At 36.0% G+C, this 27,318-nt stretch overlaps 2 protein-coding genes across 2 annotated transcripts in view; both read right to left on the bottom strand.

Moving 5' to 3' along the window:
• Positions 1-10,909: 10,909 nt before the first annotated feature.
• The window catches only part of LOC144346423 (uncharacterized), a 267,079-nt gene continuing 250,670 nt past the window's right edge, over positions 10,910-27,318 (bottom strand). The window contains exons 6-7 of the mRNA XM_085507820.1: positions 12,785-12,929; positions 10,910-12,042 (exon numbers count right to left, since the gene is read on the bottom strand). Of these exons, the coding sequence (XP_085363946.1) occupies positions 11,787-12,042; positions 12,785-12,929 (401 nt within the window). The 3' untranslated portion in view covers positions 10,910-11,786. The remainder of the gene's footprint in view (positions 12,043-12,784; positions 12,930-27,318) is intronic.
• Positions 24,532-27,318, bottom strand: part of LOC102808741 (growth hormone secretagogue receptor type 1-like) — a 61,172-nt gene continuing 58,385 nt past the window's right edge. The window contains exon 3 of the mRNA XM_078007172.2: positions 24,532-25,553. The gene's annotated coding sequence lies outside the window, so the exon portion shown is untranslated. The remainder of the gene's footprint in view (positions 25,554-27,318) is intronic.

Raw genomic sequence — 27,318 nt, 5'->3', positions numbered from 1 at the left:
TGAATCATTGTTATTGTATTCACCACACGAACATGTTATGGATTGTTGGTAAATCATTGTTATTGTATTCACCACACGAACATGTTATGGATTGTTGGTGAATCATTGTTATTGTATTCACCACACAAACATGTTATGGATTGTTGGTAAATCATTGTTATTGTATTCACCACACGAACATGTTATGGATTGTTGGTGAATCATTGTTATTGTATTCACCACACAAACATGTTATGGATTGTTGGTGAATCATTGTTATTGTATTCACCACACAAACATGTTATGGATTGTTGGTGAATCATTGTTATTGTATTCACCACACAAACATGTTATGGATTGTTGGTGAATCATTGTTATTGTATTCACCACACAAACATGTTATGGATTGTTGGTGAATCATTGTTATTGTATTCACCACACAAACATGTTATGGAATGTTGGTGAATCATTGTTATTGTATTCACCACACAAACATGTTATGAATTGTTGGTGAATCATTGTTATTGTATTCACCACACAAACATGTTATGAATTGTTGGTGAATCATTGTTATTGTATTCACCACACAAACATGTTATGGATTGTTGGTAAATCATTGTTATTGTATTCACCACACAAACATGTTATGGATTGTTGGTGAATCATTGTTATTGTATTCACCACACAAACATGTTATGGATTGTTGGTGAATCATTGTTATTGTATTCACCACACAAACATGTTATGAATTGTTGGTGAATCATTGTTATTGTATTCACCATAGTGACATGCAATGGAATGTTGGTGAATCATTGTTATTGTATTCACCACACAAACATGTTATGGATTGTTGGTGAATCATTGTTATTGTATTCACCACACAAACATGTTATGGATTGTTGGTAAATCATTGTTATTGTATTCACCACACAAACATGTTATGGATTGTTGGTGAATCATTGTTATTGTATTCACCACACAAACATGTTATGGATTGTTGGTGAATCATTGTTATTGTATTCACCACACAAACATGTTATGGATTGTTGGTGAATCATTGTTATTGTATTCACCACACAAACATGTTATGGATTGTTGGTGAATCATTGTTATTGTATTCACCATACAAACATGTTATGGATTGTTGGTGAATCATTGTTATTGTATTCACCATACAAACATGTTATGGATTGTTGGTGAATCATTGTTATTGTATTCACCACACAAACATGTTATGGATTGTTGGTGAATCATTGTTATTGTATTCACCATACAAACATGTTATGGATTGTTGGTGAATCATTGTTATTGTATTCACCATACAAACATGTTATGGATTGTTGGTGAATCATTGTTATTGTATTCACCACACAAACATGTTATGGATTGTTGGTGAATCATTGTTATTGTATTCACCACACAAACATGTTATGGATTGTTGGTAAATCATTGTTATTGTATTCACCACACAAACATGTTATGGATTGTTGGTAAATCATTGTTATTGTATTCACCACACAAACATGTTATGGATTGTTGGTAAATCATTGTTATTGTATTCACCACACAAACATGTTATGGATTGTTGGTAAATCATTGTTATTGTATTCACCACACAAACATGTTATGGATTGTTGGTGAATCATTGTTATTGTATTCACCACACAAACATGTTATGGATTGTTGGTAAATCATTGTTATTGTATTCACCACACAAACATGTTATGGATTGTTGGTAAATCATTGTTATTGTATTCACCACACAAACATGTTATGGATTGTTGGTAAATCATTGTTATTGTATTCACCACACAAACATGTTATGGATTGTTGGTAAATCATTGTTATTGTATTCACCACACAAACATGTTATGGATTGTTGGTAAATCATTGTTATTGTATTCACCACACAAACATGTTATGGATTGTTGGTAAATCATTGTTATTGTATTCACCACACAAACATGTTATGGATTGTTGGTGAATCATTGTTATTGTATTCACCACACAAACATGTTATGGATTGTTGGTGAATCATTGTTATTGTATTCACCACACAAACATGTTATGGATTGTTGGTGAATCATTGTTATTGTATTCACCACACAAACATGTTATGGATTGTTGGTGAATCATTGTTATTGTATTCACCACACAAACATGTTATGGATTGTTGGTGAATCATTGTTATTGTATTCACCACACAAACATGTTATGGATTGTTGGTAAATCATTGTTATTGTATTCACCACACAAACATGTTATGGATTGTTGGTGAATCATTGTTATTGTATTCACCACACAAACATGTTATGGATTGTTGGTAAATCATTGTTATTGTATTCACCACACAAACATGTTATGGATTGTTGGTGAATCATTGTTATTGTATTCACCACACGAACATGTTATGGATTGTTGGTGAATCATTGTTATTGTATTCACCACACAAACATGTTATGGATTGTTGGTGAATCATTGTTATTGTATTCACCACACGAACATGTTATGGATTGTTGGTGAATCATTGTTATTGTATTCACCACACAAACATGTTATGGATTGTTGGTGAATCATTGTTATTGTATTCACCACACAAACATGCAATGGATTGTTGGTGAATCATTGTTATTGTATTCACCACACAAACATGCAATGGATTGTTGGTGAATCATTGTTATTGTATTCACCACACAAACATGTTATGGATTGTTGGTGAATCATTGTTATTGTATTCACCGCACAAACATGTTATGGATTGTTGGTGAATCATTGTTATTGTATTCACCACACAAACATGTTATGGATTGTTGGTGAATCATTGTTATTGTATTCACCACACAAACATGTTATGGATTGTTGGTGAATCTTTGTTATTGTATTCACCACACAAACATGTTATGGATTGTTGGTGAATCTTTGTTATTGTATTCACCACACAAACATGTTATGGATTGTTGGTGAATCTTTGTTATTGTATTCACCACACAAACATGTTATGGATTGTTGGTGAATCTTTGTTATTGTATTCACCACACAAACATGTTATGGATTGTTGGTGAATCATTGTTATTGTATTCACCACACAAACATGCAATGGATTGTTGGTGAATCATTGTTATTGTATTCACCACACAAACATGTTATGGATTGTTGGTGAATCTTTGTTATTGTATTCACCACACAAACATGTTATGGATTGTTGGTGAATCTTTGTTATTGTATTCACCACACAAACATGTTATGGATTGTTGGTGAATCATTGTTATTGTATTCACCACACAAACATGCAATGGATTGTTGGTGAATCATTGTTATTGTATTCACCACACAAACATGTTATGGATTGTTGGTGAATCTTTGTTATTGTATTCACCACACAAACATGTTATGGATTGTTGACGATACCCGAGTAAGATGATAACCTTTTGGCTCATCAATGTTTTTTATTTCCGCTGTCGACTTTGTCGAGCAGATCTTACCATATGAGTCATTGTCCGTCGTCGATAGTGTTTTCTTCTTGAAAACTGCAATTCTTATTGCTTTGATACTTGGTGTATATGTACCTTTGGCAGACCTCTCTTAGATTTGTTCATTTTGTGATGATATCTTTAATTCTCTAATTTTGATGAATATTTTTATAATTTTTAGTAAAAATTGATATTTTCGACTTCTTGTTGAAAACCGCAAGTCTGATTGCTTTGATGTTATAAATATGGGTACTACATGTGGACCGCACTCGGATTTGTTCATTTCGTAATGATATCTTTAATTCTCTAATTTTGTTGAAAACAACAAGTTCGATTGCTTTGATACTATACATATTGTTCATTTTCTAATGATATCTTCAGTTCTTTAATTGAAATGTGCATTGCTAACAGCGGAGCTATCTCAGCCGAAAGGCTGCTTGTTAGTTAGAGCCATATAGTTAACATTGTCGCCCATATAAATAGATCTTAGACGGAAATGGCCGCCGAGATCTCGTTGAGAGCGAGAGAACCAGGAGACTTGCCTGTCAAATAGTGTTTCATTCTTCCCATCATCGCGTCTATTGTCATGGTTACATATATTAGTGGAAGAGTTGACTCAGTGCTAAGGGACAAAGCAGAAAAAATCGTGTGGTAGTCTCGCCTTCAGCGATATCTTGGCGGCCATTTTGCGTCTAAGGTGAATTTGGACACACAAATGCAATGTTCTTGTCCATACCGATGATCCAAAAATATTATGTTATTGCCATAATGTGGAGTTTTCAAAGTTTGTTCACCATAGAGTCTGTTTATAATTTCCATAAAGTCGTTCAGTCACAGCTATATCAAAGGCGGCAGTTTACGCGACGAATGGAATGGAAAATCATTATAACTATTTGTGGGGTAGACAAATATCGTTGCTCACTTGTTCTAAACGAGATTTTCGCAGCCATTTTCGTCTGGGCTAAATTAATGACCACATTTTATCGTTTAGAATATAGTTGAGTTTTTTGAAGGGTACGCTGAGATAAAATTTATAAGTACTATGATAAAGCCATTATTGACTGTTATGTATTTTATTTTGCACATATCAATAAATGACACCATTGAAAATCGCAGACTTCCTTTTTTTAGGGGATAAATTTGATTATCGTGGCTAAATGAAATAAAATGATTAATGGTTTTGTATCAGACGTCATTCCAAAATATCATTATTAGTATATGCTAGAAAAGGCGCTGTAAATAGGGTTAATAATATTGATTAACGAATATACTATATCTTGTGACAGAGGAAAAAATAAAAAAAATGTTTGAGTGACCACTCACAAAACCCAGTATCGAGTAAACACCGCACATGTGTAATCATATCGATATTCGCTGAGCTTTGTGTTCTTCTCCCACTTCTTCCGTCATACAAAGGACATCCATATGTGTGGGAGTACACCGAACTTTGCTTATTTCCTAAGCAAATGGAACTCAGGTTTAGAACACTTCCGAAGATGATTGCCAATTTTCTTGTCGTTCTTAAGAGCATTGCATAGCACCGTGGATCATAACATATAGGTAGGCTCAAATGAAAGTAGATTGGATTAATGTTATTTCATCCTTTCTACTTAATCATCATTTTATCTGCTTGTCTCTTCCGGCTGCAATTCGTGGTTACATTAAGATAATTGATGCTGGTGTAATTGAAAAACAAAAATTAATGCGGTTAAGGCAATAGGTCGGTGTCACATATTCCGTACAGTAACATTAATGTTCTGGATATTTGGCAGCAATTTCAGTTGTGAGTTCGTATCACCATGTCACCAGTCGAACTCTCGTCGCAATGCACTGTGCACTGTTAATAGAGCAACTAGTACGATATAATTCGAGATCATTATTAACAATTAAATGAAAAGACATCTGCAATTTAGCTCAATAGGAGTATAGAAAACAAGGTTTTCTAAACCAATCTATATCGTCTAATTGCACGGCTTCATTCGCTGATAGCACAATCCAATAGTATCGTTCATTTAGTTGTGTGATTAACTTCACCATCGTATGGACGTCTAAGTGTTTTGAATTTGGCCATAGTTTGTCCAAAATTACAGTCGACTAGAATACTAGAATGTTACCTGCTCTGTTCATTTAATCACATCACACAGTGTCAAGTAATAATTACGGCCTAAATTTCATGAGACCATACTAGAGTGAATCTCTGTGAATATAACTGAATCTGAAATCAAAAATAATCACTTTCGAGCGTAAAACTTCCTGTCTAGTTTGTAGCTACAAAAAACTGTAACGTATACATTGAGTGTTAGTTCAAGTAATCCTTATTGTATATTTTAAATAAATAATTAGGATATTCATATATCACAGTTGACTTTTTATTTACCCAAGACAATAACAATACTGGCACAATTCCCACGACAGTATTAAGGCGGTAGGGTCGTCACCTGCGCACGCGCGGGAATTGAGTCCCAAGCGACGACAACAACACACGCTAAAACCGCAAAGGCTCATTATATTCGATTAATTTCATTTTTTCAAGGGTGACAAATTTTGAGTCGAAAAAATATTAAAGCGAGAGGGTCACACACACGATAATTGAGACCCAAGCGATGATAAAACACATGCTAAGGCTCACAGGTAGACGCTTGTTTGTAAACAAGGACACGCTATGGCCATCTGACGCATGCGCAGGTGACGACTCCCCCGCTTTAAACTACAAATATATAGAAATCAAAGCGGCATGTATCCTCGTACCACGACTCTGGAATTTGTTCTAGAATGATTGTGGTAATATCGTATCCAAGTTATGGCATGATGTTATGTGAGGTCAAAGTACCAAAAACACAGAATATGCGATACACATTGCAAATTAATCTATGCATATTCACTACGACAAATTGATTGATCAATACTCCTCACTTCGAGACAGGGGGATACAGAATATTTGAATCATGGTGACTTGATCGTTACTATATATAAATACCATTGTGACCAATTCATTGGCACAATTATACCTTTGCATTTGTTTTTTTTGTGATTCGGTCAGAAGTCTAAACATACAATCAGAAATGTGCTTACATATGAATCCGATATACGATTTGCATCGTATTCAGCAATCATTCACCAATGACAAATACGACGAAAACCTCTCATCGTGATTCTATGTTATTGCATGATAAGAAATCCTGTTTGTGATTGATCAGTTAACTTGATAATAACCATCATGTCCTCTCGTTGTACTAGTCTTATTATATATTTATTGCATTCAATCAACATTTTGTAAGGTCAACTACGATTGGTGTTAATTTTGAAAAATTAACCATCTCATTGTTAGGGCTAATCTGCACTGGCTCGGAAGGTTGTAAATGATTAGCTAGTTTGAATTTGCATAACAATACTGACAATGAACGTGCATTCAACGCCACAAGTTTTTTTGTTTTTTTAGCCAATCAGAATTCATCTTCCGAGCCAGTGCAGATCAGCCGCATTGTTACACTTTGAAATGGCGTTATTTATACGTGGTGGCTGTACGCTAACTCTGCTTTCATATATGACATAATTGTCAGATCGAATTAACAAGGAACTTAATATAAATTCAAAAGGCAATTGAATATTCTCATCATCACGGGGGGGGGGGGGTGCGCTAGTTAGTTTCGAGTCTGCACACCTTCGCCAGAGATAATAATGTTATCTCAAACTACATGATATCAGCAGAATAAATAACATATTCTAAAAATGCAAAACAAATTCTACTGGTTGGTCAATTTCGACATGTAAAGTAAGGTAATGTGTAGAACTGTTTGATATCAATTACCTATAATGCCTTCAGGGTCATGAATTATGATCCATCAGGGGTGAGTTGTGTACTCGTATAATGAAACTTAGATCGTGGAAGACGCGAATTATATTGCAGTTTATTATAAAATGTGTACTAACTCTAGTAGACACAGTTAATTATCCACAAAAATTTAAGTACATAAATGAGCATAAACGCTAAAATTACTTTCACAATAACATATGAATTTTTGCCCTTTCAAATTTTGACTAGCTACTGATTTGACCAGGCCACAAGACCTTTCGGCAATACGAACAAAGATCTTTGCAACAATATCAGTTACATTAATTACCGGCGGTGGCCACAGTCGGTACCAAATCAGCGAAGAATTGGACTTGGCGCAATGAACTGAACCCGTTGGTCTTCCACTTAAATAAAATAGACTATATGTCGGGAAGTGGATGCAAACTAACCTGCCTTGTGGCAATCCTGTGCCACATCGACTGAGATGAACTATATTTTAGAAGAAACATTTTGATGTTTGAATCTGAATAATTGAAATTAGCTAAACGAAAAACGTATCATTTTCAATATTGTATTTCGAATGTATAGAAAACAGGGGTAATGTATAGTATTACGCTTTGGGTAGTAAATTAATATAATAACCAATATAAGGAGATGGGGTTTAGAAATGCTTTGATACAACTAAACTATCTCTAGTTTTAGTAGTTGAGTTACTAGGATACGCAGATAAATCTACGAACATGACGGCAGGACTTAGTCCACAAGGCTTACCACGTATTTTGCTATTCGGCTTTCTACGTGCCTTACAACTAACACCACTGATGTTCGAGTACATTGGATTATTTGGTTTCCGACCAGGCTTACAAGATAGCTGCCATAATAACGCGATATAATATATTCCCGCAGGAAATTAAAGAATACAAAGAAAACACACGTACATACAGGTAATTAGAAAACCCATCCTAAGGCATATACTGTACAAATACCACGTATAGCAATTGATAAAACAAACACGCCATGACACGTGTACCTTCTAATATAACGACGCATTGCCACCAGCCAATCATAGACAGTTTCAACTGTATGTAATTGCGAGATCTCAAGATTACGTGTGATTTGGTAACTGGTACTGAACATGTGTTCCTATGACGGAATTTGAATGGAAAACGACACAGCACGATGTAGTTGCTAAGGTTGAAACCATAACGACGCACCTATCTTTTCCAACGAACTGTAAATAGGTGCCAGAAATACCAATCACAGCGTTGATACTGTTGAAATGTCGGCACCTACCCAGACACAGTTGTCGTTTTGAGTTTAATTGTTACATCCATCTACGTGTTGACGTCACAAACTTGTTACAAAAGCGTATAGTGTAAGTGAATTGTATTTCTCGGCTAGGTTTACATATCAGCAACAGGTTTGCCAGGGAATCAGCCAGGTCACGCGAGATCTCGCCAATAATAGCTATAGCGACGCGTGGTAATGTACTTTTCGAGAAACATTTATGACGTAACTTTGACCTAGCATTAATTGCAGATTTAAATATACAACGTCAATATCTCTATGGTTACTATTGAGTAACCCAGTATAAGCGGATACAGAATTATTCATATCGAGTAAATCTAATAGCTTGGGCACTGCCATGTTACATGGACGTGTTATTGTGTCATAATTCTTAGACACATTTGCATTATTTGAAAAGAACACCGAGATGAATCACCACAATAAAATATCAAAAGGAGGGAGATAAAGCCATAGAAACCCCAGAGACTCCCATCACGGTATGTATATTGTCGCTAATCTCAAATAATACCATAAAAGTCCTGGATAGAGAGACTGGCGCCATGCAAGGAGAAAAGTGTGTCTAGATGAAAATCGATCAGGGCGGCAGAAATAACTATCTACGTTTGGTCATTATTTATTTTTACAGCTCAAAGCTTTAAGGTAAACTTAAGGGAAAACTATAACAATTATTATCACACTTAGCGTGATAACAAAGTAACATGCGTCTTTCTTGGTCATTTGTCGTTCAGAAAGCCTAAATATTTAATGATAAGTGCTATATCTTATCCTTTTCTCAATATATACCGATAACAGACTCAATGAATTTTGTGGGACGAAAAAACAATAATTTCCACCTACCCTATTTGGTCGAAAAAGAAGAGTTTCAGTTAATTATTTTAATGGAAAATTATTAATTGATTTTATACAAATAATTTAGCGGCAATTATTAGTAAAAATAAAACCTTATTCGATCAATATATAAAAACATACGATCTGGGAGTCAAAATAAAACCGCAGTCGAAATAAAACGCGCTAGTGATAGTTGGTTGAAATAAAAATAACCAACCATAGATAGTTTAACATACGTCGTAAAGGTAATTTAAAATCCGAGAGCTCGAAACCATGGCAAACTGATAATCAAACAAAAATATTAAATATAAAGCAATTAAGCGATAAATACATCGCGTAATCAGTAAGATAATAAATGAAAATAAATAAATAAATAAATAAATAAATAAATAAATAAATAAATAAATAAATAAATAAATAAATAAATAAATAAATAAATAAATAAATAAATAAATAAATAAATAAATAAATAAATAAATAAAAATAGTATAAATAAAAATTAATAGTAATAAACAGTTAATTATGTTGGAACCAATCAATATTACTGAACGATGAGTACGGAAGAAAGGCACAAATCGCAAGAGAATCTATGAGAAGTACATGTGCAATTGCAATAAACTCTGTTCCTTAGAACTAACTTTCTTTACCAATGTCCCGCTAGCTCTAATTTAAACTATAATAATAATTATAATGAATTGAATTTATTTCACCACAAACAAACAATTACAGTCAGTATTACAGCGTTACTAATAAAAAGAAGGAATTTGTGTAGGGGATCACTGAAATAGTTCTACTGAACTAGTCGGGTCAGTGACCCATTTTAAAGTAAACAAACTAGCATGTGAAAAATATAAATCATTAAATAAATAGTATGTACATGAAGGCACTTCTTGCATAATAGTTTGTTTCTAATAATAATCTTGCTTATTACTCAACTAGCATGACCCTCAACCTGTGTACTGTGAAAATCACTCCCCCGATGATCGTACATAACAAATAACAAAACAATCAGACTAACAGTTTTTTAAGAGAATGTCAAAACATTTTTCAACCATAGATAATTACTAAACATTGAGTATTCAAGACATCTTCGCAATATAAATAAGTCTGATAGAGGTGAAAAAGAAACGTTAATACACTTATTTTATAAGTGTGAATTTGTTATGGAGTTCTGGGATGGTTCTGGGAAGTTGTGGGGAAGACATATAGGGGCTTTTGATATTGATATAATGGCGTATAAAAGATTCTTACAAAATGTCCAGAATATTGAATTCCATATTGCTATTAGAAAAAATAAGCTCACTTTCCATATCAAAAAATGGGGAAATTTCCTTAAAATTGTAACATAAAATTTGCGGTATGGTGTAAATCCTCTAGGTATAAATGTATAACTGCTCTACAATGGGGTACATTGTGCGAAATTTTACAATAATGTATTACATGTATCTCATTACAGTAATGTATAAAATCTCAGTCATGAATAGCTTCTCTACAGTGAGGTACAGATCCTCAAATTAATGTATAACTTCACTTTATTGGAGTAATGCATATCTTTATTACAGTGATGTAAAATGTATTTGAACTGAACAATCCAATAAAATACTATTAAATACAAAAACAAAGTCTGATAGAGGTCCACAAATGTCAAAGTAATGGATGTCTGTCAAGGGAATTGTTACTCCTCATGTAGCATTCGACACACACCAAACACGTGAACTTGACATTTGTGATCATGATCATTCTGAATCTCGTGATAATCACCAAAATGCCCTTTGAATGTTCTTATAAAAGATCTGATTTATTTGTTTGGATGATTTAGTAAACTCGACAGCTTGGAAGAATCTTCTCCTGTGTCTGGTAGAGCGTAGACTATATAAATGGAACTTGAGGTGAATATTCAAGATGATGCAGATGATCACAATGTTCTAAGATTCATGCAACGCGGTCAATAATTGTAAGCTATAATGATATATTTCCTTCAAACGTTAGCTGTATATGAACATCTCATGCATGTAGAGACGAGTAAGTGATAAAACTGCCGCTACGCAATGGCTTTGCTCTGTATGCTCCACTTAAGAGACTATGATCTAATCCAACAAACACATCTATCTAGGTGTTGCAACATAGACTTGAAGAATACAAGGCACTGTTTGTTTAGTAATGTATATTCATTAGAATACAATTGACATATACATAGTGACATCATCGTTAATTGTTACGGTAATCACCATTATTATTCATAACGATTTAAATTACTGAAACCGAGAAGTATTGGAAGACCTGTCAATGTCTATTGAATCATCATCATAATTGCATTGGTGTCATCAAATGGGTATCATTTTATTGGAAGTGACATTTGAGACATCGTAGACACACATATTTCAAATGTCAAAACAAATTTTAAGCCCTTAAAATAAATCTAGGGTAACTTCTTTCTCATCGGTGTTGTCTTTGATGTACTTCATTATATCATCCTGTCCAAATCCACCACTCGCATCTCCTGTCGCCATGGAGAACAGGTCTTCTTTTTCATCCTTGGCCACATTTTTTGTCTCAGCAGTTGGTTTTGGTGGAGGTTTAGGTTTAGGTAATAGCTGAGGTTTTGGCGACTTCTTGGGGGTGGCTTTGTCTAGTTTAAGCAGTTTATCGAGATCGTCTTCAATTCTATTTACAAAAAAATCACAAAAAAACTTTTCAACATTTAAATAATAATACTACACGAGACTGAACTAGGTGAAGATAATGTTCAATTTTAAACAAAAAATATATTCCCTTGGAGCATCGTTCACTAAGAAGTTCACCGCCGAGACGTGTATATGCATGACTATTATAATGGGCGTGTGCATGTATCTAAGTACTCCAGCTTGACAATTGTGTTTGGTTGACAAATATTTAAATACTGTTCAATGATACAGTGGTTATCAAGATTGCATCTTGCAATAATATTACACCGGGTGTATAACTTCAAAATCGCCAACGTTAATAACAACATTCTAAGAACGTTGAAGGACGACAATACCCGGAGCACATACAATTCATAAATAACCGACGCCCAATTTTCATGGACACATTCTGCTGATCGAAATTGCAAATCCAAAAACACTCTACGGGGAAGAGAGTCGCACAATAGATTATATGGTCCAATCAGTGGAAACATATATAATAGCATGTACCCTAAGGCATATAACCGAGGAGTGACGTTAGTATAACGATCTGAGCCTTAATTGGGAAGTAGTCTTTCTTGTGTAGTCAAAATCTTATCTACATCAAATAACTGACATATATATAGTACACAGCTGTTCTCAACTGAAATATATATATATATATATATATATATATATATATATATATATATATATATATATATATATATATATATACGTGTCCGCTCTTATATAATACTAACGTTAACAGCTCATTTGTATCTTCATCTTCGTCCACTATTTTCACACTGTTGTCGTCATCTTGTGGTACGAATATCTGATCTCTTTTCATTGATGGCTCCATCTCTAGGTCTTGTTCCTCGAATAATAATAATGCTGCTGAACTAACTGTTGGTAACAACACAGATGGTATTTAGTAATTTCTTTCAAATTTACCTTTCAGCAACACTGAAAAATGAAACTGGTACATGTATTACTAAAATAGAATTGCATTAAACTGACAGGAAATATGTATTTTATATCACCTTTAAAATCATGGCACTTTCACTAGTTTTTGAAGACGGATAGGTAAAACGAATACCTCGAGCATTCGTCTGAAAACTACTACAAGCATGCTTGTTACAATGAGTAGAGAGTGGCTCGGAATTGTGAACTGTCAAATAGCCCGTGGTGCAAAGTCAACACAGTAACAATTCATTTAAGTGGACCAAATGTACGTGCTGGATAAGGAAATTCTCACGGGCATGGTCATTATGGTTTGGATAAGTATGCCACACACAAGTAGTAGTAGGTCACAGCCCGGTTCATGTGAACGCAATATGTGAATATATGCGATGACGTGACTGTAAAACAATGGCGTGATGTGCCTATACGCAATGGCATGATAAATACTGTACATAATGGCGTGCTATTTGGAGGACTGTTGTGTCGTAATATGTGGATGTACGCTATAGCGTGATATGTGGATGTACGCGATAGCGTGATATGTGGATGTACGCGATAGCGTGATATGTGGATCTACGCGATAGCGTGACAGGTGGATGTACGCTATAGCGTGATATGTGGATGTACGCGATAGCGTGATATATGGATGTACGCGATAGCGTGATAGGTGGATGTACGCTATAGCGTGTTAGGTGGATGTACGCTATAGCGTGATAGGTGGATGTACGCTATAGCGTGATAGGTGGATGTACGCGATAGCGTGATATATGGATGTACGCGATAGCGTGATATGTGGATGTACGCGATAGCGTGATATATGGATGTACGCGATAGCGTGATAGGTGGATGTACGCTATAGCATGATATGTGGATGTACGCTATAGCGTAATATGTGGATGTACGCTATAGCGTGATATGTGGATGTACGCTATAGCGTGATAGGTGGATGTACGCTATAGCGTGATGTGTGGATGTACGCTATAGCGTGATATGTGGATGTACGCTATAGCGTGATAGGTGGATGTGCGCTATAGCGTGATAGGTGGATGTACGCTATAGCGTGTTAGGTGGATGTACGCTATAGCGTGATAGGTGGATGTACGCGATAGCGTGATATGTGGATGTACGCTATAGCGTGATATGTGGATGTACGCGATAGCGTGACAGGTGGATGTACGCTATAGCGTGATATGTGGATGTACGCTATAGCGTGACAGGTGGATGTACGCTATAGCGTGATAGGTGGATGTACGCGATAGCGTGATATGTGGATGTACGCTATAGCGTGATATGTGGATGTACGCGATAGCGTGACAGGTGGATGTACGCTATAGCGTGATATGTGGATGTACGCTATAGCGTGATATATGGATGTACGCGATAGCGTGACATGTGGATGTACGCTATAGCGTGATATGTGGATGTACGCGATAGCGTGATATGTGGATGTACGCTATAGCGTGATAGGTGGATGTACGCTATAGCGTGATAGGTGGATGTACGCTATAGCGTGATAGGTGGATGTACGCTATAGCGTGATATGTGGATGTACGCTATAGCGTGATATGTGGATGTACGCTATAGCGTGATAGGTGGATGCACGCTATAGCGTGATATGTGGATGTACGCTATAGCGTGACAAGTGGATGTACGCTATAGCGTGATAGGTGGATGTACGCTATAGCGTGACAGGTGGATGTACGCTATAGCGTAATATGTGGGTGTACGCGATAGCGTGATAGGTGGATGTACGTTATAGCGTGATAGGTGGGTGTACGCGATAGCGTGATAGGTGATTGTACGCTATAGCGTGATAGGGTGGATGTACGCGACAGCGTGATATGTGATGTACGCGGTGGCGTGAAATGTGACTGTATGCAATGGCGTGAAATGTGACTGTACGCAATGGCGTAACGTGTGAATGTACCTAATGGTGTGATATGAAGATGTACTTGATGACTTAACGTGTGGATGTACCTGATGGCGTGATATGTGGATGTACGCGATGTCGTAACGTGTGGACGTACCTGATGGCGTGATATGTAGATGTACGCGATGGCGTAACATGTGGATGTACCTGATGGTGTGATATGTGGATGTACGCGATGGCGTAACGTGTGGATGTACCAGATGATGTGATATGTGGATGTACGCGATGGCGTAACGTGTGGATGTACGCGATGGTGTGATATGTGGGTGTACGCGATGGCGTAACGTGTGGATGTACCTGATGATGTGATATGTGGATGTACGCGATGGCGTAACGTGTGGATGTACCTGATGGCGTGATATGTGGATTTACGCGATGGCGTAACGTGTGGATGTACTCAATGGCGTGATATGTGGATGTACGCGATGGCGTAACGTGTGGATGTACCTGATGGCGTGATATGTGGATTTACGCTATGGCGTAACGTGGGGATGTACCTGATATCGTGATATGTGGATTTACGCGATGGCGTAACGTGTTGATGTACCTGATGGCGTGATATGTGGATATATGCGATGGCGTGATATGTGGGTGTACGCGATGGCGTAACGTGTGGATGTACCTGATGGCGTGATATGTGGATGTATGCGATGGCGTAACGTGTGGATGTACGCGATGGTGTGATATGTGGGTGTACGCGATGGCGTAACGTGTGGATGTACCTGATGGCGTGATATGTGGATGTACGCGATGGCGTAACTTGTGGCTATGCTTGATGGCGTGATATGTAGATTTACGCGATGGCGTAACGTGTGGATGTACTCGATGGCGTGATATGTGGATGTACGCGATGGTGTAACGTGTGGATGTACCTGTTGGCGTGATATGTGGATGTACCTGATGACGTGATATGTGGATTTACGCGATGGCGTAACGCGTGGCTGTACCTGATGGCGTGTTATGCAGATATATGCGATGGCGTAGCGTGTGGCTGTACCTGATGGCGTGATATGTACGCGATGATGTCAGATATGTCTGTTTCGATTTGAAACAGATGTTGGAAACGTTGAAAGGTTACAGATTCATGCCTAAAAATATCGTCAACACGTGTTGATGACATGGATGTTGTCAATCTTATTAGAAAACGATGAGATACTCCATTTCGTCAGAGACCAAGCATATCACACACCACGAGGATCTTTACTCAAGTATAGCAATACTTTGACATAAAATCGGCATATCTGCAAATCTAAAGAGCTCTCTCTTTCACTCTCGCACATTAATTTAGCCAATTACTTTATTTTGTGAAAATTACACGAGCTAGAGTATCAATAACATATTCATCAAATCCATCCGACTTTCAATATATTCATTTACATTTCATCTCGGGGTTAGGTAGACAGTTGCCATTCAAGTCCCTTTATACAAGTATATCAATCACTATTTGCTGTGGGTACTCATTGAAACAGCAAATACATCTACTTATTGATCCTCTCTAATACGATAATACTTCCAGATTATCAAGCATCTCCTGGATACTGTTCAATCATTCCAAAACAGGCGAAAATAATGTACTGCCGTATATATATTAAATTGCAAGTGTTAATCTTCTATTTCCCAAACATCACTTACATTAATTTAGCTGGCCTCTACCGTCAGTCAATTATTTTGTCTATCTATCACATTCTAGGATTAGTATTTAACTATGGAGATTAAGAATACTCTTGTAACATCAGAATTCTTATATCGACGAGAAACATGAGACCAGTGAAAAAATAAAACTGCCATGTGAATGGTATACACTACACAGTATAAATGTTGTGTATGGTACATACTCAGTCATGTTATGATCGTGATTACCACTCACTCATAATTCAGGCCATGCCCCTTCTGTGACGTAATTGGGTAAAAGTGGCGTTCGTCAACAAATCTATTGTTATTTTTTAAAACGAAAAGCTTTGGTGGACTTATACACATTCATACTTTTAGATTAATACTATTCGGATCTGAAAAAAATATTGTTGCTCAAAAATCTGTTCTCGAGTTCGACGTGAACGATTCCGCTGTTTTACAAACAACACACTTTTACATGCTATTGTAGAAATAACATCAGCGTTTTACCTAACAATTAGCAAAATAGTTTAGTGATGAGAATTTAACTGACGTTAGACGTAAATAGCAGCAGAGATCTCGTTGAGCGTGAAAGAGGCAAAATACTTTTTTTTTACACCTCAAAGAGTATCCCCCCCCCTCCGTCATCGTATCTACCGTTTCCTGGTCTATGCAATATGTATATATAGAACACTATTTGAGAGGGCAAAAACAAGTCTCGTGGCATTCCCGCTCTCAACGAGATCTCGGCGGACATTCATATTGTATCGTTACACACACAGTAGATTATTAGAAGATTGAAATGGGCCTGTTCAAAAGGGTGTTAAAATTGTTAGTGAGTTTTTATTGACAGTCCAACAATCAAATGGATATAACTTCAACACTCACGGTCAAACCCTGGAAGCAGCCATGTTTTTTTTTTTATTAGAGGACGCTTATGCGCGTAATCATACCATATTTGGAATTCGCATTTCCTAATATGGTAGGATGAAAGTACCAAGTAAAATACCGCAAAATTACGACACGTTGTAACTTATGGCGTTACGGTGACAGATATATAACAATATACTATAATATAATATAATATAATATAATAAAATATAGTCATAGTCTAAATTGCTCTCCCCTGGATACTACTAGTTGTCGATAGATTCATACTGGGTCTTTTTTTACAACCTTACATTATACAAGTGCCTTTCAGCGCCATTAACTACCCTACCTTCTGATGCATCATGCAGATTGTTGCAAGTCAGCTAACAAGGTCCCCATTCACTAGCAAACGCTACATAAAGACTCATACACGCCAGACACTTTCTCAAACATTATTTGAATTGCCACCCATCGATCTTCCAATCACACATTCCTGACAGCCTTTGGCGAAAGGAAACCTTATTCTTGATGAGTTCATTGTGACACAAGTCTGTGTTATCATAGATCGCAACAGTCTCAAGGTGACCTGAGTGAATTCTAAGGTACAGTACAGTTATTGCAGTGGTGAACAATAGGGACGGATGTAGAACGTTTGGTTAGGGGTGCACGCTCATAATGACGTAATTAAAGCTTTGCAATATATGTGTAGGAGTTTCGGGAGTTCTAGTGACGCCCGTTAATATATAGTTTGCCATCAATATAAACCATACAATGCTAATATAATTGGTGGATCACAGTGACTATCTATCAAACAAGAAATACAATTGGTGGACCACTGTGACTGTCTATCATACAAGGAATGCAATTGGTGGATCACAGTGACTGTCTATCATACAAGGAATACAATTGGTGGATCACAGTGACTGTCTATCATACAAGGAATACAATTGGTGGATCACAGTGACTGTCTACCATACAAGGAATACAAATGGTGGGACACAGTGACTGACTATCATACAAGGAATACAATTGGTGGATCACATTGACTGTCTATCATACAAGGAATACAATTGGTGGATCACATTGACTGTCTATCATACAAGGAATACAATCGGTGGATCACAGCGGCTATCTATTATACAAGGAATACAATTGGTGGGACACAGTGACTGTCTATCTATCTTACAAGGAATACAAATGGTGGGACACAGTGACTGACTATCATACAAGGAATACAATTGGTGGATCACAGTGACTGTCTATCATACAAGAAATACAATTGGTGGATCACAGTCACTTTATAAGAGGTAATGGTTTGATTATATTTAATTATCCCGATACCACATTATATAGAGATGAGAAAACTACTGCTTGACATAATCGTTCGAGAAATATAAATAGAATTTAAATGTAGTGGGCATGTAGTCCTGAAATGAAAAGACTACCTCATGGAAACAAAAATGAAAAAAGCGAAACTATGAAATAAATCGGGATTGTACAGAAACATAAAGGTCGAACACGAGATATAGAGAAATATGATTGCTATATGATGCGTGCTAAAACTCGGATAATGTTACAATTTAATACGTAAAGATAGGTTTACAGTATTTTAATCAGCATGAAAGTTGGGTCAATCCGCTTACAAGCGATTATCGTAGCATACCTGGAAATATCAATCAGATGATTCAAGCAAGATTCAGAATAAATTTCAGCCAACCCCACAAATGGAACTCTTTGCTCAGGGGCAAAACGGCTATTTTACATTAGCAAGACAGACGTAATAATGTATATAGCCACTAAACATCTTATTTTAATATAGACTCATGAGTTGCCTGTGGTATGTGGTGTGTATGGACAGCATTAAAGGGACAACAGTCAACTTGAGATGATGTTCCTCTGAAGTGCGTGGTGTAAAAATCCTGTCCACTCGTCAGACGTACCAGCAACAAATAATTAACAAACAAAAGACGTTACGTGAGCATAATTGTTCGACCGACCTATCGTACACATGTACGATAGGTCGGTCGAACAATTATGCTTACGTAACGTCTTATTAAGCAAAAACATTGTGCATAATATCACCCATTTGGTTTATATTGTTTTGGAAATATAATAACTGCCATGAAAAATAATATGCTTCCCTGCAGTTTAAATAGCTCAATGCGTCTTTATAGGAAGGGTTTACGGCACAAATAGTTTCTAAACTAATTATCTATAACTATCTATAGCAACTGTATTGCTTAACTCGCCAAGTTAAATTTGCGATCAAAGGAAGTTTTATATATGTTTTGACGATGATTACCAATGAGCTCCCATAATAGAATTATTTGCTTATTACACACTACTTAGTTAAATAATATACATCAAAGCAATCAAAAACATGAGACCATCTATTTGATTCGTGGTTGTTTAGAGTAAACCATGTTTCACAGTCACATCATTTTACGGGAGTGTTGTGTCATTTTTGATTTGCTTAAAGAAGTTAGCATAATCATTAGTTTCCAGACTAGGCCCAATTTATAAGTAGGTTTTTTGTAAATCACTTCATAAGTAAGTTTCGAATATTGCATAGCGCTAGCCGACAGCAAAATACGCTAAATTAAATGTCAGAATATCCTAATTAGAATAATCATTGTCTCCGTCGTGAATAATTATGAACATGTTTTTTACAGTCGTATCTTCTTTTAGAGTGTTTGGCATACATGTTTGTGTCTGACCTTTATTTTAATGGGTTTAAGAGTGGAAAACATACACATTAATGAAAGATGGTTATTTTAGTATTGATGTATGTTACTTTACTTTCCATTTCAATTGTTATAGTGTATGGTTTCAGTTCAACGAATAGCTAATCTCAGTTCTCAAATGGGTGAAAACCCGTAAAATTGCGTCGTTCTAGGCCGAGGATCACAATGGTTAGAGGTAAAACTGTAATGTGACATTCTTTTACTTATTGTCATAATTTCGTCTGTAAGCTGTTTATATATTTGCGTGCTCCAAAATTAATGTTTCCCCACTATAATTTATTTACACAGAATCAGGTGTATTTTATCGACCCCGAATTTGTGAAGGGGTTATCTTGGTAATGATCCTGCAAACATGGGATTATATGTCAAGCAGTTGCCTATCCCAGTTTGGGTTATAGAGGATATCTCATATTTATCTTATATAAACCGTATTCAATACCCTATAGAGCGCCCGTCTCATGTTTATTTTGGGAGCTAGCAATATATTCACGGTTTCGGAGATGTATTGATAACATGATTTCATATTTACACAGAAATGGCAAATGGGTTTGGTTGAAACACATCCTGAAGTTGGGGTTGGGAGAATTGAAAATGGTGCATACATATATTTATGACACGGACACAGTTTACGTATCTTAAATCACCAGCAATTTTCGAAATAATGTCATATATTCAGCATCTCAACGAAGCACACCAAATGCAATTTTGGCATCTTGTACATGTATACTAGAATGACGTACATGGTTGTTCACAATGTGCTCAGCCGGGGTGCTCGGCCATATTAAAACACACTAAATTATATTAAAACGTACATGCATATATAAGCTTATGTCAAGGTTGCCGCAAAGTATGCAGTCAGGCAGTACGGGGACTCATCGACCTCCGCTACATGTGGTCGATGCGATATTCTAGTGATATTTAGTTTGACAGTTTTGACGTTTAGTTTGAAATCTCAGTGGCACATCATCATTTTATTCCTGTTAGAACAGCGCGCGAAAAACAATCGCGAGACAGTGCCGTTTTTTATTTATTTAAAAAAAAATAACAGCAATATAATTTAAGACTGAACAACAATGTTTCATATGAAGTAACTCTTGAATATCAATAATGCCGAATGTTGACGTCTACCAGTATATTTAATAGAACGTATTATACACTCGATTATCAACAACCATTGCCACAACTCTCCGTTGAGGCGCTAAGACGTCACATCGGATTAACATACGTCCTTCAACCGACTAGGTGTTGTAAATCACGTGCTTATTCGTTAATCGACAGAACAACTTGCCCAGGGCGCGACATTCATTTGCACGAAATGAGACAAATATGACGTACACGTGATACAAATTCAAGGTTGTCAAGATTACCAACTTTTTTGTATCTTTTGACTGTTGAAATAAATGACACGGAGCTAGCAAGATATCACGCATGGCTTTAATTCGCATATATATTTACACAGAACATAAGTAACAATTATAAAGTGCAATGATATGGTATAAATACACAGGCTGATATTACAGGCGTGGATAAGTTGAAATAAGTAAATAAATAAATACACGTATTATAACTGTTCATAACAATGTGTTAGAATGGATTGTATTGATCACATGCAGGAGGACAGCATCGTGTTTAGCCAAACGGTTCTCTCTTACGGGTATTTTTTGGAGCAAAGTCGCACAAGCAAAACTTTTACCCTCCCCCCACCAAATAACCATAAGTATTTACGATATAATAGTTTAGCTGAACGCGACGCTATTCTCCAATTAGTCTATGCAATAGCCGCCACTCAAATACGATGTGCGTACCAAATGCACATAACCAGTTTTTGTAGACACTTTTTTTTGTGTTTTTAAATTAGATCGTTAACAAGAAGTGTAGTTATCTTTAAATGACAAAATCGTATCGCATATTTACTCCAAATTAAGCTTTTTGTTACAAGGCTACGTAATCAAAACAAAATGCCATTATGTATATTCCATTCTTGTCAACAATGCGTTCAGGAATAGGTATATTGATAATACGATCTGCCATGTCACGAATCGTATGTATATGCAACCATTCACTGTTAACAAAAGTCGACAAAGAATTATTAATGGAAATAAACAATACAAATACAACCTGCAATATAATAAATAGAAATAAATAAATCATAAGTAACACTGATAAAATCAAATCTTGAAGACACTGACTACAATTGAATCTACGCAAGTATTCTTACAATTAGAAAGTGCAAATGATATACGGCATATACAGGATATGTGATTTGCAGTATTAGAGCCCGATATATCACCACATTGTAACCGTATCTTATTGCATGTCTTCAATTTCACGCAAAGTCGATACATGGTTTAAAATATTGCACCTAATGTCTGGCAAATTATTTTTTCTACTGGCAGTAATATATACTGATGCATACTAAGCTATGGGTAATATCGGACGTGTATCACAAACAGTCGCTAACATAGTAATTATTTTACAGAGATAACACTGAATACAGTAATTACAGTACGTTAATTAAGCAACGTAAATATTTACAGCATGTGGTACTCGAACAGGCGTAGACGTACGGCCTCAAAATGGCTGCTTAATAACCGAATTTATCAGACGCCGTGAGCGTGACGCGACATCCGTTTATGCCGATTCAAGCCACACAGCGCTGTCAGATAACAGTATTCGCATGGAGTTTGTTTTATATCAACGAAATAAGCTTATTTACATAGTTGGAATGTATGCGGACTGTATTCAGAAAAAAGATTTATTGATAAACATGTATTTGTATTAAAATCTGCAATTAGGCTTTTAGAGTACCTTTCAATCCATTATATAAATGTACTTTACTAACTAATTACACTGAATTGGCAATGTCTGTGATGTATCACAGAAGCATGGCAGTGTCAATAATTTCTGTCAGTTGCAACAATGTTTTAAAAATAATGCACGTGACAGCAATTCTTGAGTGCCCAAACTTGCACTTGTGGTGAAATTAATACTGCAGCGGAAAAATTATACATATATACATATATATATATAAACAGATTAAACTATTACTGACCTGGCATGACAAAACAAATTATTCACAGCTCTTACATATCGAATATTACAGTGGTTGAAACAAATATTTAACAAGCATAACGTAAAAGTGTAGGTTAATTGCACATATAGAGGAGTAGCACATGATTTAATATGTCTGACATAATTGTTGGCATATGAAAACATTGTCTCATATCCAACTTGCTCCGTCATTCAACGCAATCATATAATTTTAGAATTTGTGTTCCGGTGGTTCTTCTGCAACAAGCACGTCTAAATCTATATATTTATAAATAGTCGTTACCAACCACTGTACATTCAATAAATCCTTGATATGTAAACCTAAAATCTGGATGAAACACGACAAGTTATGGAGAGGAATCCGTAGTGCAATAATTTTCTTGTCTGACCAACATTAAACACAGAGTTGAAAATGGTGGCCAGACTTGGGGGTAATTAGTGCATACAAATGTCCTCAGCGAGGCTAGTGCCACTTCCTGTATCATTATGTATATCGTAAATATGAACAAATATAGCGAAATGACATCGTATCTCAGTCTAATATGAACAAACAATTTACATACACACATAAAGTGTGTGCGATGCTATTATTGTAGCAAATATATATGTAGATTAAACATATTGCAAACGACTGTAGCTTGATTGTACTTTACTAATACTCCTTTCTGCCACAGTATAGGCGAAAGAAGAATTATATTATCTACAAGTGGAGATTTGGTTGATTATTAGATTAAATTATTTTATTATTAGATGAAATCATGATACATTAGATATTCATTCAAGAGTTACGCCAGCACCAGTGGATTCATAGCAACACTACATCTAGTAAGCCAAGAATAAAACATGTACAGCATTTCAAGTACTTTGCAGCATGAATCGGATCATTTCAAATCATGCAGCATGATTTAAATCATTTCAAGTACCATGCAGCATGATTTAAATCATTTCAAGTACCATGCAGCATTATTTAAATCATTTCAAGTACCATGCAGCATGATTTAAATCATTTCAAGTACCATGCAGCATGATTTAAATCATTTCAAGTACCATGCAGCATGATTTAAATCATTTCAAGTACCATACAGCATGATTTGAGTCATGTCAAGTACCATGCAGCATGATTTAAATCATTTCAAGTACCATGCAGCATGATTTAAATCATTTAAAGTACCATGCAGCATGATTTGAATCATTTCAAGTACCATGCAGCATGATTTGAATTATTTCAAACATTACAATCATCACAGGTTGAGCTGCGATGACTGCGCAACTCCTGTTTGTAAAGATATTGGAAGAATCTAGAGGATATTTATTGATAAAAGTACTAATACTTAATGCAGCGGAGTTTATTCTTATTTATTTATTGTTTCAAGTAGCAATCACCTTTTTATTCTGGACATCCTTGTGTTCAGTGCGCCAATAGATCAATTAAATAATTGTGATTTTATAGCAGCATCAGTGAAAACTAAACAGGAACTCAAGTACACAAATAATGAGACACACTGAAGTTATGACACAAACCACACCACACAAAGAAGTGAAACGACAGTGAAATACAAGAAATACAGAATGGAATGGAGCATGAACTAGTCACTACAGTGTTACCTATGCTATGCAAGCAATGTTTCGTGTGCAATGTTAATGTAATATGTGTGTTCCAAATGACTGGAACACGATATATGGCTTTCCCGAAAGGATAAACAATTAATTAGGTGTTTTTCCAGATTGGATATCCTCCGCAAAGTGAAACAACTATAACAGCATAGGAATAGGTTAGTGAGATTGTGAGCAGGCTTGGGAATCGATGAAAGGTTAATTGCGTGTTGCGCATGCTGGAATCAATTCAACTATGTGATTTAATGATATAGAAAATGTAGACGATGTTAAGAGAAAAAAACACACTGATTTCAAGTCAGCTAATTGAAATCAATACTACTGCTCATCTTTGATGAATGCACTATTGTCTTAATACGCAAACGCGTATTAGATCTCATTGTGTTTAAAACAATCACACTCAACAACTCTGCCACTATTTCACCTTGTTGTGTAATATATTCAATGCACCGTGCTGTCATTTTCTCATTAAAAGCTAAGCTTATTCCTTATTCTCCATAGTTATATGGCAATTTTAAAAACTTCCTTTCAGTTTTTCTGTACGACAGCTTGGTCAAATCTGACAACATGGAATGATCCCCGGATTCCAGGAAATACGGGCGTAAAGTGTATAATAGGGGATTGTATGTAAAATATGTTCAGCTCCATTCCAATACATGTTCAATGTATAACACCTCTTATATCTACAGGACAGTCATATTTCCACGTAACGCCATGGGATGTAGAGAAGTATCGTGAGATGGACAGCTGTAAGGTGTGAAAGAAAAGAAATATTATCAACTAAATGAATAAAGAGTAATAAAAGAAGACGATTCCAGAACATAAAGATGTTGTGTCCAGCTATATTTTCTGTAACTCGCCAGTACTTCATTCACCATGTAGTTGCAATGTTCTAACACGTTTCAAGATTGTACTACCACTGCCAGCACACTTCTCACTGCATATCAAAGATGCAATTAGAGGCTAAATCGATTGCATCAAATGAACAAATTTGTAGTCTTTATTCGAAAGGAACAATTTTGTGTCAAATAAAACACCGTGTCTATTGATATACACCAAGTACTTTTTTTTAATTTCGAGTAATGGTATTCGATATATTAGATGCGAATTCGCACTTGCTCGTAGGGTATTGATTCTGGCAATAACTGTTGGCATTTTATGTTATTGACAGTGTTTTTGTAATTGTAAATACAAGTAGGTTAAACTTTGGTTATGAAGGCAGTCAAGTTTAGAACATCAAATTTAGATAACTACACAATAAATATATACCGAAGTGTGTTTGCCCTATGTGTAATTTAAGCGTGAATATAGAAGTTTACTCGTTGAATTATAGACTGCAAGTCATAATGTGCTTGGGGAAAAGTTAATGGTTTATATTTGTGCTATTTTAATGTACAAGCCAGTACATTCTTATGGAGAAAGAATAATAGATTATCTATGCCGCGGGCACTTGGCTATGAATCTATTTTCATGACCTCTTTGCTGCTATCTGAATGCAAATATTCACTGAACACTGGTTCAGCCAATCGTAATTTATTCCAGAACTAATTTAGTGTACTTCCAATTTCGAGCTGATAGTGCTTTTGTTGATTGCTTTGAACCACTATACATGATAAAATGCGACATCGTGTGACCAACAAAGAATGACTGTACCCTCCATGCCATGCAATCATATGACGGAAGATTTATGCACAAAAAGCCAATCACTGGTAACAGTAAATTATCTACGCCTAGGATCTAGGTATTCACACTACACGAACAGTGTTAAGCGTGGTATTCACTGCCAGTCTATTCATCGCGTGCGTCAATTCGATGTGATTAGCTCTGAAGGCTCTGTAGTTTTAGGTCTACCATTCAAGCCAGTCAAAGCTAGCGTCTTTAATACAATCCACCGGATCATAAGATTACGCACAATGCAATGAAACTTCTAATTATGTAGTTGATAGCATGAAATGGGCTATGTGAACCCTTTATTATGAGTGCACTGCGCGCAATAAGGTTCATGGTAAATTTCACAGGGACAGATGTGATGGCTAACGAGGTTTCTCTCTGACGATGCCTCGACACTGAGCACGCACATGGGACTGCGTTTGAAGAATGCCAAATGATTTAATAACTAGCATTGCATGCAAACCGAAATGTAATTTGTACACAGTGATGGCAAATAAGATGTCTCCAGGGTGTAATCAAACACTGTGAAAGTAAACATAGTAGCAACGAGAACGAATATACGTGCCATAGGACACAATATTTTAGAACTTTTGTTTCTGGGTCAATTAAACGAGTTCGGCAAAGATATCCTTAGCGCTAGGATCCGTGGATGATCTTTCACGCACCGATGAGAAACAATAAATAATCTGTGGATCTTATTCCAGCCCATGCACTAGAAAACAATTCAAATGAATACACTGCCACAACTTCAAAGCTAATGAGACATGCCTACACAGGAAGACATAGCTTCAGGTTCACAGTTAAGGGTACGTTATCGAGTATTAATCTGGTTCCTGAAGTG

The sequence above is a fragment of the Saccoglossus kowalevskii genome, chromosome 14, assembly GCF_978046115.1.
Source record: "Saccoglossus kowalevskii chromosome 14, keSacKowa6.1, whole genome shotgun sequence".
Lineage (NCBI taxonomy): Eukaryota > Metazoa > Hemichordata > Enteropneusta > Harrimaniidae > Saccoglossus > Saccoglossus kowalevskii.
The sequence above is the reverse complement of the archived record's forward strand: the minus strand, read 5'-3'. Positions and strand labels throughout refer to the sequence as shown.